The sequence below is a fragment of the Chiloscyllium plagiosum genome, unplaced genomic scaffold (assembly GCF_037043375.1).
Source record: "Chiloscyllium plagiosum isolate Xiang-an unplaced genomic scaffold, Cpla_swu_hap1 HiC_scaffold_6, whole genome shotgun sequence".
NCBI classification, from domain to species: Eukaryota; Metazoa; Chordata; class Chondrichthyes; order Orectolobiformes; family Hemiscylliidae; genus Chiloscyllium; species Chiloscyllium plagiosum.
The window spans coordinates 3,935,453-3,956,489 of NW_028270144.1; the positions used below are offsets into that span (position 1 = coordinate 3,935,453).

Genomic DNA, 21,037 nt, shown 5'->3' on the forward strand with positions numbered 1-21,037 from the left:
CAGTGGTGGACTCTCCCTCATTATGGGCATTTAAGTGGGCATTGGATAGGCATATGGAGGATAGTGGGCTAGTGTAGGTTAGGTGGGCTTGGATCGGCGCAACATCGAGGGCCCAAGGGCCTGTACTGCGCTGTATTCTTCTATGTTCTATGTTCTATTGCCCTGATATACTCATGCAAAATATGATTTGGCTGGAATGCACACAAAACAATACCGTTTACTCATTTCTGTACATGTGCCAATAATAAATCAAATCGATTCATTTGGCATATGGGATCCTGTGCTTTATAAATCAAGCTTGATAGTACTAAAGTGCTGACGTTTTGACAAACTTTATAAGACACTGGTTCAGTATCAACTGGAGTACTTTTTTTTTGAAAGGACATTAAGGGATAGAGAGGATGCAGAGAAGATATAGAATAATAGTTCCAGGGCTGAGGAACTTCAGTTCAGGGAACAAGATTGGAAAAATTGGAGTCATCACTTTGGAGAAAAGGCAGCTGATATGATTTTGAACATCTGTAACAAAACTCCTGAGTTAAGACAGAATTGAGAGAAACTGACCCCTTGGCAGAAGGATCAAGAACGAGAAAGTACAGACTGGCCAAAGACGAAAAAATCAGAATGGGGTTAAGTAGGTACAATCTGCAATGTACTGCTTGCAAAGTTGAAGCAAGATTTATTTGAGTTGGATGAACTAAAGTGCTCTGACAGAGATCTGGCACAGCTTATTTTTGTGCTTTAACCGTTTTATAATACCATGCGCTGCTTGTGAGATGTTAAAGGGTTAATTTGTTCTGCTGACATGTAAAAATTGAATGTTTTAGGAGATGTGTTTTTCTGTCTTAAGATAGGATGTGACAATCTAGTCATACTTTGTAAATGCTGCAGTTTAAGAAGTAACCTAATCTCACACTGTTTTAAAGAATAACCTAATCACACATTATTGCTGGAAATAATCTCATCACTTTAGATTGTTTTTGGGTGACACGTGACTCTGGGGGAGTGGCAGGGAGTTGTGTCTTGCGTGCATAATGGACTGATGTAAAATCATGTATGATCAGGGAGACTCGCTTGACATGCTCTGTATGCATCATGAAGAGTGTTAAGAAATCCTCCAAAACTTGTACTTGCTGAAATAAACCGTGGCTGTTCACAGAAGTTGGTGTATTGTAGTTGCATCAAGTGTGTAAGAATCTCAAGAAGGGAACCTCACATTTGATTCCAACATATATGCAGCTTCTCGGTGGATTGAGTAAGTGATTGCCTGCGTGACACTAATGAGATGGTTGGACCGTGCTAGCTAAGATTTGCCTTGATCTCTCTCACTAAACCCACTCAGTCGAGCCCTTGCTCCCTTTGGGGCACCAGACCAGACTGTCAGGTGGGAATAGGATGGAGGAGCCCCCAGGCATGGCTCGTCTGCCAATAACGTTTCAAAATAATGACACCGGTGGCCAGCTATGGTCATAGTGCGGATTTCTGACCTCCTCAGGGACACCTATTCATAACTCACTAGATGTCCAAAAGCCATCTTCTTCCCTAAGCAACTGTCCATAATCAAATGTGCTGCCCATGTAATGGACAATACGGACATCAGCACTGGCAATCCCAGAGCTGATCGAGCTGCCAAAAATATGGCAATAGCTCCCAATTTGATGTGCCCTCTATGAACCGGCAGGCGCTAAATCGATCACCTGCTTTGAAAACAGGCATACCAGACATTGTCCCCGTGCGGCATTTACAGGAGGATGTCCCTGACCCGGAAAAACAAATATAGTGTTCGCACTCTGTGTCAAAAGGCCTCTGCATCACTCCAGTTTGCCAAGCATGTATACCTGATGCTTTGTTACCAATGCTTATTAACTGTAGTCATACTGCTATCCACCTTGGCAAGGAGGGAATGAGAGAGGAAATGCAAAAATACTTTCAGCAGCTAACATCATCATCTCTAAAGTTTCTCCGTTCACAGGTAAAGCACGCCTTTGGACCACCGACCAATCTCCACAATCTGATCCAAGCCCCACTCCACTTACCCAGTTCCCTGGAAAAGTTACCCATTGCACACTCAGCACAAAGTCACATTCCTGGGAACCTTGCTCAGCGCTTCTGAAAGACAACTGACCACAGAATGCATCGCAGCCATTCTGGCAACTCCTGCTCCCCTAGCACCAGCACCGTTTACCTGGAGTAATGGGACACAATGGATTCAATCAGCTCCCAGTCCTGAGTACGAAAAGTGATAAAGCTAACAACATTGAGGAGGAGGTCTGTATGCTTTTTGCCAGTAGCCTTCCTATGGATATTAAATCACGTGGGTTTTCCATTATCTTTCAACTATTTAAGGGATATGAAGGCTCATTGATCAAGCTGACATGAAAATGGCCAGTTGGCTTTGTTACATTTGACAGCAGAGTGGGAGCAGAACCAGCAAAGGATACATTAAATGGCATTCGATTTGATCCCAAAAATCCTCAGACTCCCCAGTTGGAATTTGCAAAGGTGAACACAAAGATGGCCAAAAGCAAACTGATAGCCACACGTAACCCGCAAATATGCATCCTGCCTTGGGAGCATAATTTATTGCACAGGACCCCTATGACCTTGCAGGAACAGCACTGATCCCTGCATCTCCAGAGGCCTGGGCTCCTTATCCACAAATAAACTGACCCCTGCTAAATTGGATTTTGTTTTCAGGTTGGAGTTTACTGAAGGAAATTTTGGATAACTGGCTCGTTTCCACTTAACTTGGAGGGGGTGGAGTGATCACGAAGGACTGTGGATATAAGAACTTTACTGGTGAACACTTTTTTTTCCCCCATGTGGAAGGATCCTATCTACTGCATGGACTGGTAATTCTTGTTGTTATAATCATTGTATGTTGTGTGTCAATAGCTTGCTTAAATACTGGCTATCAGATTCTTATGAATAAGCCAGTAGCACCTTTTTCAGTTCCATTTAGTTGGCTATCATAGAATGATAAAGGAGGGAATAAGATGTTAAAGAATTAACTTGTCCTGCTGACATGTAAGAAATTGCATGTCCTAGGGATATGTTTTTCTGTCTTACGGGCAGGATGGATCGAGCCCTCACTATCACCTGATGAAGGAGCGTCGCTCCGAAAGCCAATGTGCTTCCAATTAAACCTGTTGGACTATAACCTGGTGTTGTGTGATTTTTAATCATACTCTGTAAATGCTGCAGTTTAAGGAATAACCTAAATCACACATTATTTCTGGAAATAATCTAATCACTTTACATTGTTTTTGGGAAGCATGTGACTCTGGGGGAATGGTGGGGGGTTGCATTTTGCATGCATGACTGACTGTGATGTGAAACCCTGTTCAGGGAGCCTCGCTTGACACACTCCGCAACCATCGTGAAGAGTGTTTAGCGATCCTCCAAAAGCTGCGATTGCTGAAATAAGTCGTGGCTGTTCACAGGTTTGCATCAAACGTTCAAGTATTTCAAGAAGGGAACCTCACACTTGGACCGATAATTTGGTACAGGAGGCACTGGCCAAATCCTATCCAATATAAAGACCTCTCTGTACATAACATGATTAGAATTTTTAAATCAATCTTGCAGTTGAGCAAAGTTCGAAACATAAGCACATCCAAGTTAGGGACAGGAGGAGTGGGCCAACAAATCTATTGCTATTTGGTCAGATAATGGCTGATCCAATTCTGGCTTCGACTTTGCTTCCTCTCCTTTCTACTTTTCAAAGTGCTAGTTAGTTTAGTTTAGGTTGAGACAGTGACAGCAGTAATGTCACTGAATGAGTAATCCAGAGCACCAAGCTAGTGTTCTGGGTACCTGGGCTCAAATCCCATCACGGCAGATAGCAAATTTGAAATTAAACAAAAGTATGGAATCAAAGATTTGCTTAGGAGGTGATCATAACCTTTTAGGATTATCGTTAAAAACCCATCTGATCCACTAATACCCTTCAGGTAAAGAAATCTGCCATCCTTAATTGGTCTAGCCTCCAGCCAACACCACAGCATTATGGTTCACTCAAATGCCCTCGCAGCAATTAGGGATGAGTATTAAATACTAGCCTAGTCAGCAAGACCCACATTCCATGAACAAGTAAAACCCATCAAAACCCAGTGAGTTGGGAATTGCCACATTTTTGCAAAATAACTTGCCCGACATCACTATTAGCTACACAAAACTGAATTTTCATGTCTAATCTCCCTGTACATTTTATAAACTTGCTGATAGCGAATGTGTTTTGGAATATTGAAGTCTTGTTTTAAATTTTTTATCTTACTTTCCTTTTTACCTCTTTCTTTCAAGCTTTCTTTCCCTATATTTTCTTTTCAGTAACAGATTTGAATTTAATCACTTTTAATCATATTCACACTCTTATTACTCAATCCTCAAATCACATTAGCTGAGTACAGTGCATAGTTTACCCTGCAGTTCAAAGATTCACAATCATCTGCTGCCTCACCTATCAGTGAATGGTCCCAGTAACATTGCCCTCCTCCAGCAAACCCCAGTCCAATATTTATCTATCTCTGCTAAAATAAAAGGCTGTTAGTCTCTATAAACATGCATGGTTTTAACAAAAATGAATAAATAAGCTATTAGGATTCCTGAAGAAGGGTTCATGCCCGAAACGTCGATTCTCCTGCTCCTTGGATGCTGCCTGACCTGCTGCGCTTTTCCAGCAACACAGCTCTAAATAAGCAAATAGACCTGCTAACATACAGCAATGACAAAGCTTTTCAGTGCTTCGGGTTGAAAAGTGAAAAGCAACTCCACTTCAAAATTTCATATTGTTCAAATTCAAAGAAATAATCTAAAATCTCTTTATATTGCAGTACTTGGCATGTTCATGATTGGTTTCATTTACATGGTCTACTACCTCAGATATGCTATGAAACATCAGGAGGCAAGATAGCAAACACTCACACTGAAGAAACCAAATTCTTCCAAACTCCAGTGCAAAAATAAGAGGCACCTTGATTCAAACATATCAGGGGTCGAGAAGTATTGCAAGGTCGACATAGAAAGGTTGCTTCCACGTATGGAAGAATCTAGGACTAGGGTTCACTGTTAAAAAAAAAAATCCATCTAAAACAGATGTGGCAAATTCTTTTCTCTCACGAGTCTTTGAAATTTTCTTCTCGAAAGGATGGCAGAAGCAAAGTTCTTGGATATTTAGCAAGTAAATAATAGAAACATAATTGTTAAGCAAGGATGCAAAAGATTATTAGCGATAGGTGGGAATGCGGATTTGAGGTTTCAATCAGATCAGTAATATCCTATTGAGTGGCAGAGAAGACATGAGTGGTTAAATGGTTTACTCTGGTTTCTTATGAGGTTTGTGCTCCTAACCACTACATAAACCTACCACAAGGATGGACTGGTGCAATATTGACATCTGGAAGATGAAGACAATTTTACACATGAAGTAACTACTATTTTCTTCTTTATTCTCAATCAAAATTATAGTGAGCCCTGGAAGTTAAAGACATTTATGGGAATTTCCTTCAGTATCTTCATTTTCAGAGAGTGGTCAAGGTTTGCATTCCACACAATCCAGTAGTTTTAGTCAAACTATATAAAGATGAATTCATAGAACAAGAAATGTGAAGTGGGCCGGTCATTTGTTAGAGCAGGCTCTGTCATTCATTGCAATTGTATCTTATTACTTACTTGAGCTTCACCTTTCCATTCTCCTATCCCTCAACACTCTCGATGTCCAAAATTCTGTTGAATATTTGTTTATTTATATTCAGCATCTCTACTTTTCTGGTATTGAGAATTAAAAAGATTCATGACTCAGTGAAGAAACTTCTCAACTCAGTTCTTGATGGTCACTCAGGTGTTGAAACTATACCTATTTCAGATCCCAGAGTCAGAGCAAATACCTGTCAACTGCTTAAGAATTTCGTTAAGGTTCAATGAAATAATTGAATACTTTCAAACTCATCTACTCAAGACCCCTCATCCTCGGAATCAGTGAGCTGTACATCTTTGGTCAATGAGACCAGAAATGTACATTGTGTTCCATATGTGGCTCCAACAAAATTGCAAGGAGGCCTTCTTCATTGAAAAGCAATTGTAACGTAACATAACATTTGCTTTCTTACTCTGTCATGCTAACTTTTGTCGAGTTATGTACAAGTGTATCCAGGTCCTTACACAGTCCAAACTTTTGCAGTTCCTCACTGTTTAAATAAATATTCTGCTTTTCTATATTTCCCCAAAGTAGATGACATTAAACATTTCCACATTAGATTCCATTCATTACTTTCTTAAAAGTCACCAAAACTTGTGGGTTTTTTTCCAGCCTGTTCGCGTCCTTCAGACAGGATACTTTCCTTCTCAACTTGATATTGTCAGCTAGATAGAATTTCATACATTATATGCTTTTCCCCCTCCCACCGAGTCACAGATAGTGATTGTAAATGATAGAGGCCCCATTCACTGATCCTCACAGTGGCTCACTACTTGCAGTCTGCCAACCTGAAGGGCATATGCACGTATTTTGCTTTGTGTCCACTAACTAGTCCTCAAATTTCTATTCCACAATTCAGCACTTGTAAATTTTCTAAAACAACCAATGCTTTTTGAAAATCCAAACACACTACAACCATTACCTTCTCAGGCCTATTCCTCTCCCTGGCAACTTTCTGAAGGGGAACTAGAATTAAATTAGACAAAACTAAATATGACATATTATTCTGGGATCTGAACTGTCCAGCAATAATATCAACTGAGATCATAACAAAAGGTTCACATCCCACAAGATTATTATTCAAGCTGATGCTGATATCTAAGCTCTCATAAGTCTTGCTAATCCGTCATTAATACTTGTTGATTGACACTTGTAAAGTAATACCTTAATTTATTTTTTTTAATCCTAGTTTTAAAATTCTTTCATGATCTTGCTCTTAATTGTTACAATGATCTCCCCAACTTTCACAACCTTTGAGTACTGGGAAATTTGCTGTCTAATCTGGTTTCTTGAATAACCCATGATCTTTATCACTATTTGCAGCTTTGCCTTCAGCTGTCTGGGCCCAAAACTTCAGAGTTCCAGATCTACAATTTGTGAATATCTTATGATGTTTCATTGCATAAAACCATTATATAAGTAAGTTGTTGCTGTGGTTGAATATTTCTACCCTTAAGATGTTCCTTGCAACCTATTATTTTGACCCTTCAAAAATTTTAGTCATCTACCCAAAAACCACCTAACATTGGCTAGAGATCAAATTTTGCTTTATCATACTCTTACGAAGTGCCCTATGATGCTTTATTATAGTACAATGCACAGTTACAAACCAGACTTCATAACAATCTTTCAGTTGCAATTTCAGAAGTAAATTAATCAAACACTTCTTTGCCCTTTTCTAAATCCATGCTGATTTAGCTAATTTATGTGGGTGGACTGGCAAAGTTGGTGTTCTTCTCCTTAAAAAGAAATGCGAGGAGGCTTGATCCAGGTGTTCAAACGTCATGTGAGTCTAGAAAGAGTCGATAGACAAGCACTTTTGTGGTGCAGTGGTGTCTCTATCTCTGAACCACAAGGCCTAGGTTCAAGTCCCACCTGTTTCATACATTTGCAATAATGACATCTCTGAACAGTTTGATCAGAAAATAACCAGAGTAGAGATCGAGAAATTGGCCTATTGACAGAACAGTCATAAAGAAAGACATTGAATTACAAACAACACAAGGAAAAAACACTCTCAACAAGTGGTTATGTTGTAGAATGAACTGCTTCTGGATAATGGAGACAAAGTCTAACAGTTTTTCAAATGGAATGGGATAAGCATTGGAAGAAAATAAAATGCATATGTAGTAGAAATGTTTGGGGCTGGGATGCATACATTGGTCAAATTGTTGAGTCAAATTAATTAAAAACTGACCTGCAAAGTCAAAAAGCATGCATATCAATTTTAAGAGTTTGCAAATTAGATTGATCAGCAAAACAAACAGGATCATTTACCAGTTGTCCAAAAGGAAAGAATCATAGAATCCCTACAACGCAAAAGCAAGCTCGTTGAGTCCACACTGACCCTCTGAAAAGCATACCACCCATACCTAACTCTCTACCATATACCCGTAGCTCTACAATTTCCAATTCTCAATCCACCAAATCTGCACATACTTAGACAAAAGGATCAAAAACCTGGTGTAGATCAACATTATCAGTTAAATGTTAACTTCAGCAAGGAATGGAGAGTCAAAGACCAAGCAGTGCTCACTTTCCAAAATACTTGCACAAAATTCGGCACTAATTGCTCCATCACAGGCCCAATGCAAAAATCTTAAAGACAAGCACAGGTATGGCAAACTGTGCACTAAACTAATATCAAGCAAATTTAAGACAAAGTCAGCAAATCACTGGAATGTTTGGAATATCCAAACTACAGAAGTATACTGTAAATGGCAGAACAGTTAGAAATATTAATATTCACAGGGATCAAGGTGCACAGGTCCACAGTTCCCTGAAAGTGACAACACAAGTGGATAAACATAGATGCATACAAAACAGGTGCAGGAGTGGTCCATTCAGTCCTTCAAGCCCACACCACCATTCAATTTGAGCATGACTGACCATGCAATTTCAGTATCACCCCATTCCAGCTTTCTTTCAGCTGCAAGGACCACATCTATCTCCCTTTGAAAATATCTAATAAGCTGGCCACAGGTTCACAACTCTGAGTGAAGAATTCTTCCGTGTCGGTCCTGAATGGCTTACCTCTTGCTCTTAGACTATGACCCCTAGTTCTGGACTTCCCAACAATTGGAACAATCTTCGCACATCTAGCCTGTCCAGTCCCTCAGGACTTTGTGTTTCTGAGATCCTTTCTATAATCGTTTAAATTCCAAATGAGCCCCACGCTCAGGAGCCAAATGCTGCCATACGCACCATCTTGGATTGTGTGGAACCTTGTCAAAAGTCTTTTGACAGTCCAAATGCACAACATCCACCGATTCACCTTTATCCACTCACATCCTCAAAAGTCCAGAAGATTTGTCAAGCATAAATTTCCCTTTCGTGAATCCATACTGACTTGGACCGATTCTGTCACCACTTTCCAAATACTCAGTTATTACATTTTTAATAATTGACTCCAGCATTTTCCCCACCACCGATGTCAGGCTAACCAGCCAATAAATCGCCATTATCTCTTACCCTCCTTTTTTCAAAAAAAAAAAATGCGAGGTGACATTAGCTACCCTCCAGTTCAGTGGAACACTTCCAAAGCCTACAGAATGCTGGAAAATGCTCACCAATGCATCCACTATTTCTTGGGCCACTTCAAGTACTCTGGGATGCAGAACATCAGACCCTGGGGATTTATCAGGTTTTAATCCTACCAATTTTCCAAATATCATTTCCTGACAAAAAGGAGTTTCTTCAGTTCCACCTTCATGCTTGACCCTCTGTCTCCTAGCATTGCCAGAAGGTTACTTGTGCGGCCCTTAGTGAAGGCAGATCCAAAGTATTTGTTCAACTGGTGTGCCATCTTTGTTGTCCATTATGAATTCACTTGACGAACTGTGAGGGACATATTTGTCTTCACCAGTCTTTTTCTCTTCAGGTAACCATTTTTGTCTTCAACAGTCACAGCATCGAGTACAAAAATTGGCAAATCATATTGCAGCTGAACAGAACTTCAGTTCGGCCACATTTGAAATATTGCATACAGTTCTGGTCGCTACACTACAAGTAGACTTTGGCAGAGTACAGAAGAGGTTTACCATGATGTTGTCTGATCCAGACGGTATGAACTATGAGTACAGACTAAATAAGCTTGGCTGTTTTCATTTCAATGCCAGAGGTGGAGAGTGACCTAGCATAGATAAAATATAGATAGTTGGAATTTTCTTTCTACCCTGGCGGTGGAAAGTTCAGTTACTGGGAAACATTGATTTAAGGTAAAGGGGTACATTTAAGGACATAAGAAACATTTTTTTTAAACATAGAGGGTGGCAAAGAGTCTAGAATATGCTGACAGAAGAGGAGATGGTAAAGGCAGACAAAATAGCAAGGTTTAAGAGGCAGGGAATAGAAGGATACGGACTGTATACTGTACAGGGAAATGGTTTGTGGTTTAGAAAGGCATTGTGTCAGAGTCATGTGGAGAGTTAAAAACAGTTCAACCAGTCCACGCTGAACATAATCCCAAATGAGAGTCCCGCCTGTCTGCGCCTGGCCCATATCCCTCCAAACCTTTCCTATACAGGTACTTACTCAAATGTTGGTGCAGGATTGGTCCGCTGATGGGCCTGTTCCTATGTTGTACTGTTCTTTTTCAAAAAAAAAAACAAAGAACAAAGTGCCAAACGCTGTCATTTGGCACAAAACACTCTAGTAATCAATACCCAGGTTGAGTTGGTCAGGTGATCAATCACTAACAGCAAAGGTCCTGCCAGGAAATTTCAACAACCATGTTATAAAATCAAATCTCTGCTGGTCACAGTGTTTGCACTCTATCAACAACTTCCCTTCCATTGAGAGATTTCAATTCCTAATTAATTTTTGATTCAAATCTTTTGGGTGTATAAGATGGTAATCAGATTATATAGAAAATAAGACCAGGAATAGGCCAGTTAGCCTTTAAGCTTTTATCTAGATGATTGAGATCATGGATTTTGAGGATACTCAGTTGCTGCAGTATATTTCATAAATGAAACACGTTGCTGCTAGTTGTATGCTCAGTGGTGGAAAGGGGTGAATATTTAAGATAATAGATGGGGTACCACTGAAGCAGACTGCTTTGTTCTAGACTACACTAAATGCAGCTCTTAATGGAGCTACAAGGAGAAAGTGAATACTGCAGATGCTGGAGATCAGAATAAAGAGTGTGGTGCTGGAAAAGCACAGCAGGTGAGGCAGCATCCGAGGAGCAGGAGAATCAATGTTTCAGGCAAACGTCCTTAATCAGCTCTTGCCCCAAATGCCAATGCTTCTCGGATACTGCCTGATCTGCTGTGCTTTTCCAGCACCACACACTTGACTCTTAATGGAGCTACCCCCAACCATCTGAGAAGTCAGAGTGCAGTTACTGATCACAGAATGCCCAGCTTCAGATGTGCTCTTGTACCCACCCTGTTTACACGGTTTGTCCAGTTCCGCTTCCAGTCAATTGTAAACCCCAGTGTGATGAGAATTTCAAGAAAAAGCACAGATGGAACAATAAAGGCGGATCTGTCAAGCGACATCCATGTGTCATACAATAGTAATAAAAATCTTGAATGCATACTTACAAAACTTTTTCAAATAGACAAGTCAAGCATTCTTCTTGCTTTTCCTCACAATCCAAAAGTACCTACCTTCAACACTTAAGGAACTCATCTTTGATTCTAAGAAATCAAATAACGTGCTTGGTGCAGATGGCCTTGCATTTGTTAAATTGTCATCATCTTCGGGTCTTGACCTGCCTCTACCTCTTCCTTTTCCTAAAGGAATGTCCAACAGATGAAAGCAAACTAGTTAAGAAAGAACACGTAAGTGAATACTGTGCATTAACCTTCAATACATTAATATATTGTATGCAGATTATTATTTAAAACAATATTTTAGAATCACAAAGAATGGCTCAGGTCTTCTAAAAATGGCAGCAGCTAAATTAAAAACATCTGATGTACTATTCAGTCTCAGAAGAGTAATAGCAAGCCCTCATCCACAACATTTAAGTATTTAGAGATAACAATGTTCAATTGTTAGGGCTCCAGTAAATTATTTTTATAGATCGAACGAACAGAGAGTGTATTATCTTATACCTTCTCTCCCTTTCAAATCCCTACCTACACTTCACTGATGTTCATTGGCTTACACTGGTTTCCAAGGTAGCAGATCCAATATTCTCCAACTCTTGAATACTTGGAAATTGAATAGCTATTGTGGATATTGGGTTGAGAAGCAATCAAGTCAGCATGGTTTCATCAAGGGGAGGTCATGCTCGACAGGTCTGTTAGAATTCTTTGAGGAATTAACAAGTAGGTTAGACCAAGGATAGCCAATGGATGTTATCGATCTGGACATCCAAAAGGTCTTTGATAAGTGCCACACAGAAGGCTGCTGAGTCAGATAAAGGCCCATGGTGATAGAGGAAAGGCACTAGCATGGATAAAAGATTGGCTGTTTGGCAGAAGGCAAAGAGTGGGGATAAAAAGGTCCTTCTCAGGATGAAAGCCAGTGACTAGTGGTGTTCCACAAGAGTCAGTGTTGGCACCACAGCTTTTCACTTTATACATTAACAATTTGGATGAAGGAACTGAAGGCTTTCTGGTTACGTATGCAGATGATACAAAGATAGGTGGAGGGGCAGGTAGTATTGAGGATGCAGGGAGGCTGCAGAAAGATTTAGACAGGTTAGAAAAGTGGGCTAAGAAGTGGCAGATGAAATACAGTGTGGGAAAGTTGAGATCACGCACTTCGGCAGGAAGAGGAGGCATGAATTATTTTCTAAATGGGGAGAAAATTCAGAAATCTGGAGTACAAAGAGGATTTGGGGGAGTTCTCGTCCAGGATTTTAAGATAAACTTGCAGGTTGAGTCAGTAATAAGGAAGCAAATACAATGCTGTCATTCATCTTGAGAGGACTTGAATATAAAAAGCAATGTACATCTGAGGCTTTAGAAGGCGCTGGTCAGACAACATTTAGAGCACTGAAAGCAAATTTGGGCCCCATACCTCAAGAAGGATGTACTGGCCCTGGAGCGGGTCCAGAGGTGGTTCACAAGAATGACCACAGGAACAAAAAGCCTAACATGTGCCTTTGAGGGCTCTGGGACTATAGTTTAGAAGGATATGGGGGGGGGAAATCTGATGGAAATGTTCAGAATACTGAATGGCCTGGACAGAGTGGAAGGTGGGAAGACTTTCCATTGGCAGGAGAGACGACGACCCAAAGGCACAGCCGTACAGTAAAGGGAAGACCCACTAAAACAGAGGCAAGGGGAAACGTCTTTAGCCAGAGAGTGGTGAATCTGTGGACTTCATTTTGACAGAGGGCCTGTGGAGGTCAGGTCACTGAGTATATTTAAGAGAGATAGATAAGTTCTTGATTGCCATGGGGATCAAGGGTTATGGGAAGAAAGCGGGAAAGTGGGGTTGAAAAACCTATCGGCCATGATCGAATGGCGGAGTAGACTTGATGGGCCGAATGGCCTAATTTCTACTCCTTTGGTCTTACAGTCTTAATTACGCGAATTTCAGTATATCTGATGAAAGAGTGTGGCGAGGCAGATGCAACCCTGATAATAAAGTCATGATACAGGCATAAGGATGAAACAGTGGGAAAGATAAAGGAAGGAAGGATCCATGTTTGGAGAACCTAGGTGTTGAAACATCTCAGGTAGGAAATAAGAGCTTTGCACAAAACTGGGGTCTGGGCAAGGGGAGAGAAAAATAAGAGGCAGGAGTCAAAATAGCCATAAAAAAAGAGTCATGGTCTTCAGTAAAAGAGCAATCTAAGTACAATTACGCAGAACAATTACATGAGAATCGGACAGAGAATTTAGCAACGGTTATGGGGCATAATATCCTGGGGAAAATGTTAAGCTCATCTGCACAAAGCATTCATGATAAAATGGGTTACTTATTAACACAGATAAAACTAATAGGTTTAACCTGTCATCATAGAGACATGATTATGTCGTGACAAAGGTTGGAATAGTTCAGGATACTTCATTTTAAAAACAAACATTTATGCAAAATTAAGATGGACATGGGCTGAAGATATAGGATAAGAGATAGACACGAAGCAGAAAGAGCCTTAACATGAAAAAAAATTGATCAGAATCAATTTAAGTGGAGATAAGATGTAGGGAGCAGAAAGCAAACACGTGATGAAATCACAGACCTCCAAAAGGGGCAGCACAGTGGCTCAGTACCAGGGACCCAGGCTAGATTCCAGCCTTGGGTGACAGTCGGTATAGAGTTCATACTTTCTCATGTCATGCATTTCCTCCGTGCGCTACAGTTTCACCCACAATCCGAAATATCATAGAATCCCTACAGCGTAGAAGCAGACCATTCGGCCCATTGAGTCCACACTGCCTCTCCGAAGAGCATCTAACCAAGACCCACCCCAACCCTATCCCTGTAGCCCTGCATTCCCAGCTAGCCTGAATATCCCTGAATACTACCTGGCAATTTAGCATGGCCAATCCACCTAACTTGTACATATTTGGATAAAAGCAGGGATGAGAGGGTGAGGGAGTGGATGCTCTTTGGAGGGTCAGTGTACTCTCGATGGGCTGTATGGGCCTGCTTCCACTACAGAAATTCTTTGATTAAAAGAGTAGTGATCATGTTAGGCAAAGTTTGAGACATAAAAGATAATCAGAGGGTTAGATAGGTTGGACAGTGACAGCCTTTTTCTTCGGATGGCAATGGATAGCATGAGGGGACACAGCTTTAAATTGAGGGGTGATAAATATAGGACAGATGTCAGACGTAGGTTCTTTACTCAGAGCAGGAGTGTGGAACATACTGCCTGCAACAGTAGTAGATTAGATTAGATTACATTACAGTGTGGAAACAGGCCCTTCGGCCCAACAAGTCCACACCGACCCGCCGAAGCGTAACCCACCCATACCCCTACATTTACCCTTTACCTAACACTACGGGCAATTTAGCATGGCCAATTCACCTAACCTGCACATCTTTGGACTGTGGGAGGAAACCGGAGCACCCGGAGGAATCCCACGCAGACACGGGGAGAACGTGCAAACTCCACACAGTCAGTCGCCTGAGGCGGGAATTGAACCCGGGTCTCTGGCGCTGTGAGGCAGCAGTGCTAACCACTGTGCCACTGTGCCGCCCACACTCGTCAACTTTAAGGGCATTTAAAATGGTCATTGGGTAGACATATGAATAAGAATGAAATAGGTGTAGCTTAGATGGGCTTCAGATTGGTTCCACAGGTCAACGCAACATCAAGGGCCGAGGGTCCTAAACTGCGCTGCAATGTTCCCTGATCTAAAGTGTAGTTCAGGAGGTTTGCTATGAATGCAGGATAATATGGAAACCAGAGCTTTAATCTTCACAAAGGTGATGTAAAACAAATGTGCACTATTAGGGTGGAGTTTAAGTTCATTCATGAGAGTTTTCTAAATAGTTGGGGAAGCTCAATCATAAATAGGCTCAAAGCAAGATAAGAAAAGATTTTTAATCGTGACTGACATCAAGAGCTATGGGGATAGTTCAAGAATATGACTGCCATAGAGAATTGTTCAAAATCTAGAATGCTGGAGGAAAGGCCAACACCTGCCTTTATGTTCCTAATAAAAGTGGTAATACCATGGCGAACAAGAGAAACTAAAAGTTAACATTACATTAAAGTCTTTTAAAAAAGCGCTCGAGAAATAAATAAGCTTGAAGATCAAGAGGATTTCAGAATTTAATGAAGGATGACCAAGAAGATCATCCTTCAAGTTAAGAACAAAATTAAATCTATGGTATTGAATGACATAGCGTCGGATGATGTGGAGTCTGTGTGGGTGGAATTGAGGAACCACAAAGGCAAGAAAAACATAATTGGAGTTATGTACAGACCTCCTAACAGTGGTCAGGACCAGGGACGCAACATGTACCGGGAAATAGAGAAGGCATGTCAGAAAGGCAAGGTTACATTGATCATGGGAGACTTCAATATGCAGGTGGACTGGGTAAATAATGTTGCTAGTGGATCTAAAGAAAGGGAATTCATGGAATGCTTACAGGATGGCTTTTTGGAACAGCTTGTCATGGAGCCCACAAGAGAGCAGGCTATTCTGGACCTACTGCTTTGCAATGAACCAGACTCTATAAAAGATCTTAAAGTAAGGGAACCCTTAGGAAGTAGCGACCATAATATGGTAGAGTTCAGTCTGGAGTTTGAAAGGGAGAAGGCAAAATCGGATGTAATGGTGTTACAGTTGAATAAAGGTAATTATGAGAGCATGAGAGAGGAACTGACTAAAATAGACTGGAAGCAGAGGCTAACCGGGAAGACAGTAGAGCAAAAATGGCAGGAGTTTGTAGGTATAATTGAGGACACTGTACAGAGGTTCATTCCCAAGAAAAGAAAGATTAACCGGGGAGGGATTAGACAACCTTGGCTGACAAAGGAAGTCAGGAAATGTATTAAAGAAAAAGAGAGATCCTATAAAGTGGCTAAGAACAGTGGGAAATCAGAAGATTGGGAAGGATACAAAAGCAAACAGAGGATAACAAAGAGTGTAATAAGAAAGGAGAGGATCAAATATGAAGGTCGGCTAGCCAGTAATATTAGAAATAATAGTAAAAGTTTCTTTCAGTACATAAGAAACAAACAACAGGCAAAAGTAGACATTGGGCCACTTCAAACTGATGCAGGAAGCCTAGTGATGGGAGATAAGGAAATAGCAGGAGAACTTAACAAGTACTTTGCGTCAGTTTTCACAGTGGAAGACATGAGTAATATCCCAAAAATTAAAGGGTGTCACGGGGCTGAGTTGAGTATGGTTGCCATTACGAAAGAGATAGTGCTAGAAAAGTTAAAAAGTCTTAAAATTGATAAATCTCCTGGCCCCGATGGGATACACCCTAGAGTTCTGAGAGAGGTGGCTGAGGAAATAGCAGAGGCATTGGTTGAGATCTTTCAAGAGTCACTGGAGTCAGGAAAGGTCCGGATGATTGGAAGATGGCTGTTGTAACCCCCTTGTTCAAGAAAGGATCAAGGCAAAAGATGGAAAATTATAGGCCAATCAGCTTAACCTCGGTTGTTGGTAAAATTCTAGAATCCATCATTAAGGATGAGGTTTCTAAATTCTTGGAAGAGCAGAGTCTGATTAGAACAAATCAACATGGATTTAGTAAAGGGAGGTCATGCCTGACAAACCTGTTGGAATTTTTTGAAGAGGTAACAAGTAGGTTAGACCAGGGAAACCCAGTGGATGTGGTCTATCTAGACTTTCAAAAGGCCTTTGATAAGGTGCCACACGGGAGGCTGCTGAGCAAGGTGAGGGCCCATGGTGTTCGAGGTGAGCTGCTGGGATGGATTGAGGATTGGCTGTCTAACAGAAGGCAGAGAGTTGGGATAAAAGGTTCTTTTTCAGAATGGCAGCCGGTGACGAGCGGTGTCCCGCAGGGTTCGGTGCTGGGGCCACAGCTGTTCGCATTATATATTAATGATTTGGATGAGGGAACCGGGGGCATTCTAGCGAAGTTTGCCGATGATACGAAGTTAGGTGGACAGGCAGGTAGTACTGAGGAAGTGGGGAGGCTACAGAAGGATCTAGACAGGTTGGGAGAGTGGTCCAGGAAATGGCTGATGGAATTTAACGTGAGCAAGTGCGAGGTCTTGCACTTTGGCAAAAAGAATAAAAGCATAGACTACTTTCCAAATGGTGAGAAAATTAATAAAGCCAAAGCACAAAGGGATCTGGGAGTGCTAGTCGAGGATTCTCTAAAGGTAAACATGCAGGTTGAGTCCGTGATTAAGAAAGCGAATGCAATGTTGTCTCTTATCTCAAGAGGGTTGGAATATAAAAGCAGAGATGTACTACTAAGACTTTATAAAGCTCTGGTTAGGCCCCATTTGGAGTACTGTGTCCAGTTTTGGTCCCCACACCTCAGGAAGGACATACTGGCACTGGAACGTGTCCAGCGGAGATTCACACGGATGATCCCTGGAATGACAGGTCCAACATATGAGGAACGGCTAAGGATACTGGGATTGTATTCGTTGGAGTTTAGAAGATTAAGGAGAGACTTAATAGAGACGTACAAAATAATACATGGCTTGGAAAAGGTGGATGCTAGGAAATTGTTTCAGTTAAACGAGGAGACTAGGACCCGTGGACACAGCCTTAGAATTAGAGGGGTCATTTCAGAACAGAAATGCGGAGACATCTCTTCAGCCAGAGAGTGGTGGGCCTGTGGAATTCATTGCCACGGAGTGCAGTGGAAGCTGGGACGCTAAATGTCTTCAAGGCCGAGATTGATAGATTCTTGTTGTCTAGAGGAATTAAGGGCTATGGGGAGAATGCTGGTAAGTGGAGCTGAAATGCGCATCAGCCATGATTGAATGGCGGAGTGGACTCGATGGGCCGAATGGCCTTACTTCCACTCCTATGTCTTATGGTCTTATCATAGAGCGACACATCAGTCTTACAGACTTAATTAGTTCAGACATGAAAATAATTAAGAAAGCTGTGCAAAAACAAAGCGAGACACTGAAAAATAAACATGTCTTTTAAAGCAAAGAACAGGAGAAATTACAATGAAGAATAATGAAATGGCAGAGACACAAAATAAATGCATCAGTTTTTATGGTTACAGGGCACTTAGAAAATCAATGAGGTAGTCATCTCAAATGTACAAAAGGGAAACAGTGTTTGACAAATCTGTTGATAGTTGTCCAAGATTGACAACTCTCAGGAAGGATGTGAAATTATTGGATGTGAAATTATGAGAATGGTTCCTGAGACAATTAATTTTAGTAATGAAGATAGATTGGAGAAGCTTGTTCTGCTTTTTTTTGAAGAGGAAGTCTGCTGGAGGCCTTGACAAGCAGGAGAGGTTTGAACAGGGTTACGAGGGCTTCCACTTATTAAAGGGTCAGGAACAAGGGGACAGATTTAAATGAAGGAATACAAGAAACAAAAACGTACTGTGAAGCTAAAAGTCTTTTCTCAGGTTATTAATGGTTAATGTACTGCCTTGGGAGTGTGGTGCATGGTTGATGAAGGAGACATGTCGAAGGGAATCAGGCAAGTATGGTCCCTGTGGAAAGCCAGCAGAAACATTCTGGGCTGAACAGCCTCGTTCTGGGCTGTACAAATTCTATTTTACATATGATGAAATTATGAAGATTCCTAGTTTCTCATCAGCCTATAAACCGAAACAAGAGATGAACGAATAGTTGCTGCAAAGCAGAAATAGCGAGAAACCTTGTAGTCAACCATTATACTTTCCCATCCACTCACAGCAACAGTAAAACAGTTGTCTCTGCTTACAAATATCTCCATTTCAACCCACATGTAGCACCTCTGGAAACATTAGGTCCCAGCATGTGCCCTCTATTACACCAGTTTCGGCCTCCAGTGGATTCTGTACTAATATGGAGGTCATCAGTCATCTGAGCCCAACTTTTTCTTTACATACAACTTGTAACCTTGACATCACTTTCCTCCTTTTCCACAAATCTCAAAGTCCATCTTGAACCACACATTCCGTCACCTCCCACAACTCTGGCTCTGTTCCATTTCATTCCTGGGAAGTTCACGACAATGCAAGTCGGCAATTATCTGAGTGGTTGTGGGAGAGCGCGCACTTAACCTATTCTAACTGACGCTTGTGTACCAATCCTTCAGTTCACTACTCTTCTCTCCCATCTAATACTCCTGCACCTCCTAAATCATTGAACATTTGCGGCTCCAGAATCATCCTTGGAAATCTATTTCACACACTGATGGCTTAAGAACCTTTCAATATGAATCGGAAATTTGCATCGTTAAACAAATGCCCCATTTGTTTCATTGTCATGAAGCATAGCTTGGTCTATTTACCTTTTATAAGGTAAAAACAAGGACTGCAGATGCTGGAAACCAGATTCTAGATTAGAGTGGTGCTGGAAAAGCACAGCATGTCAGGCAGCATTCGAGGAGCAGGAAAACCGATGCTTCGGACAAAAGCCCTTCATCAGGAATAGAGGCAGAGTGCCTGCAGGGTGTAGGAGATAAATGAGAGGACGGTGGGGGTGGGGAGAAAGTAGCATAGAGTACAATAGATGAATGGGGATGGGGATGGAGGTGATAGGTCAGGGAGGAGGGTGGGGGAAGGTAGCAAAGAGTACAATGAGCGAATGGGGGTGGGGATGAAGGTGATAGGTCAGAGAGGAGGGTGGAGTGGATAGGTGGAAAGGAAGATAGGCAGGTAGGACAAGTCATGGGGACAGTGCTGAGCTGGAAGTTTGGAACTGGGGTGAGGTGGGGGGGAAGGAGAAATGAGGAAACTGGTGAAGTCCACATTGATGCCCTGGGGTTGAAGTGTTCCGAGGCGGAAGATGAGGCGTTCATCCTCCAGGCATCGGGTGGTGACGGAGCAGCGGTGAAGGAGGCCCAGGACCTCCATGTCCTTGGCCGAGTGGGAGGGGGAGTTGAAATGTTGGGCCACAGGGTGGATGGTTGATTGGTGCGGGTGTCCCAGAGATGTTCCCTAAAGCGCTCTGCTAGGAGGCATCCAGTCTCCCCAATGTAGAGGAGACTGCATCGGGAGCGACGGATACAATAAATGGTATTGGTGGATGCGCAGGTAAAAACTTTGATGGATGTGGAAGGCTCCTTTAGGGCCTTGGATGGAGGTGAGGGAGGAGGTGTGGGCACTGGTTTTGCAATTCCTGTGGTGGCAGGGGAAGGTGCCAGGAAGGGAGGGTGGGTTGTTGGGGGGGGTCGTGGACCTGACCAGGTAGTCACGGAGGGAATGGTCTTTGCGGAAGGTGGAAAGGGGTGGGGAGGGAAACATATCCCCTTGTGGTGGCGTCCGTTTGGAGGTGGCGGAAATGTCGTTGGATGATGTGGTTTATGCAAAGGTTGGTAGGGTGGAAGGTGAGCACCAGGAGGTTGTGTCCTTGTTACGGTTGGAGGGGTGGGATCTGAGGATGGAGGTGCGGGATGTGGACGAGATGCGTTGGAGGGCATCTATAATCACATGGGAAGGGAAATTGCGGTCTCTAAAGGAGGAGGCCATCTGGTGTGTTCTGTGGTGGAACTGGTCCTCCTGGGAGGCTTTATTTACAATTCATATATAACTCTCCAATACTGAAACTCAAGACCCTCCAATCTACCCTCCAAACTCAGACTTGTGGGATCCAGCTCATAGCTCTTCTCTGTAGCATCAGAAGGATTCCTTCAAGATTTAGTGACCAAAAGTAGCGATGGTTTAAAAAGATATGGCTTGATCAGAGCTCTTCCCAAGATTAACCAAGACTTGGGATAGTTTATAAACTAATTCTTCAGTTTTAAAAATTCAATTCTCATCCTTATGCTGCCATGTGAGCATTGATATCGATGTATATCTTTAGGGCTA

At 41.9% G+C, this 21,037-nt stretch overlaps 1 protein-coding gene across 3 annotated transcripts in view; it reads right to left on the bottom strand.

The window, feature by feature from the left end:
• Window positions 1–21,037, bottom strand: part of tdrd3 (tudor domain containing 3) — a 143,591-nt gene that overhangs the window by 66,034 nt on the left and 56,520 nt on the right. For all 3 annotated transcript variants that reach the window (XM_043691162.2, XM_087987866.1, XM_043691164.2), the window contains one exon: window positions 11,311–11,436. In XM_043691162.2, the coding sequence (XP_043547097.2) occupies window positions 11,311–11,436 (126 nt within the window). The remainder of the gene's footprint in view (window positions 1–11,310; window positions 11,437–21,037) is intronic.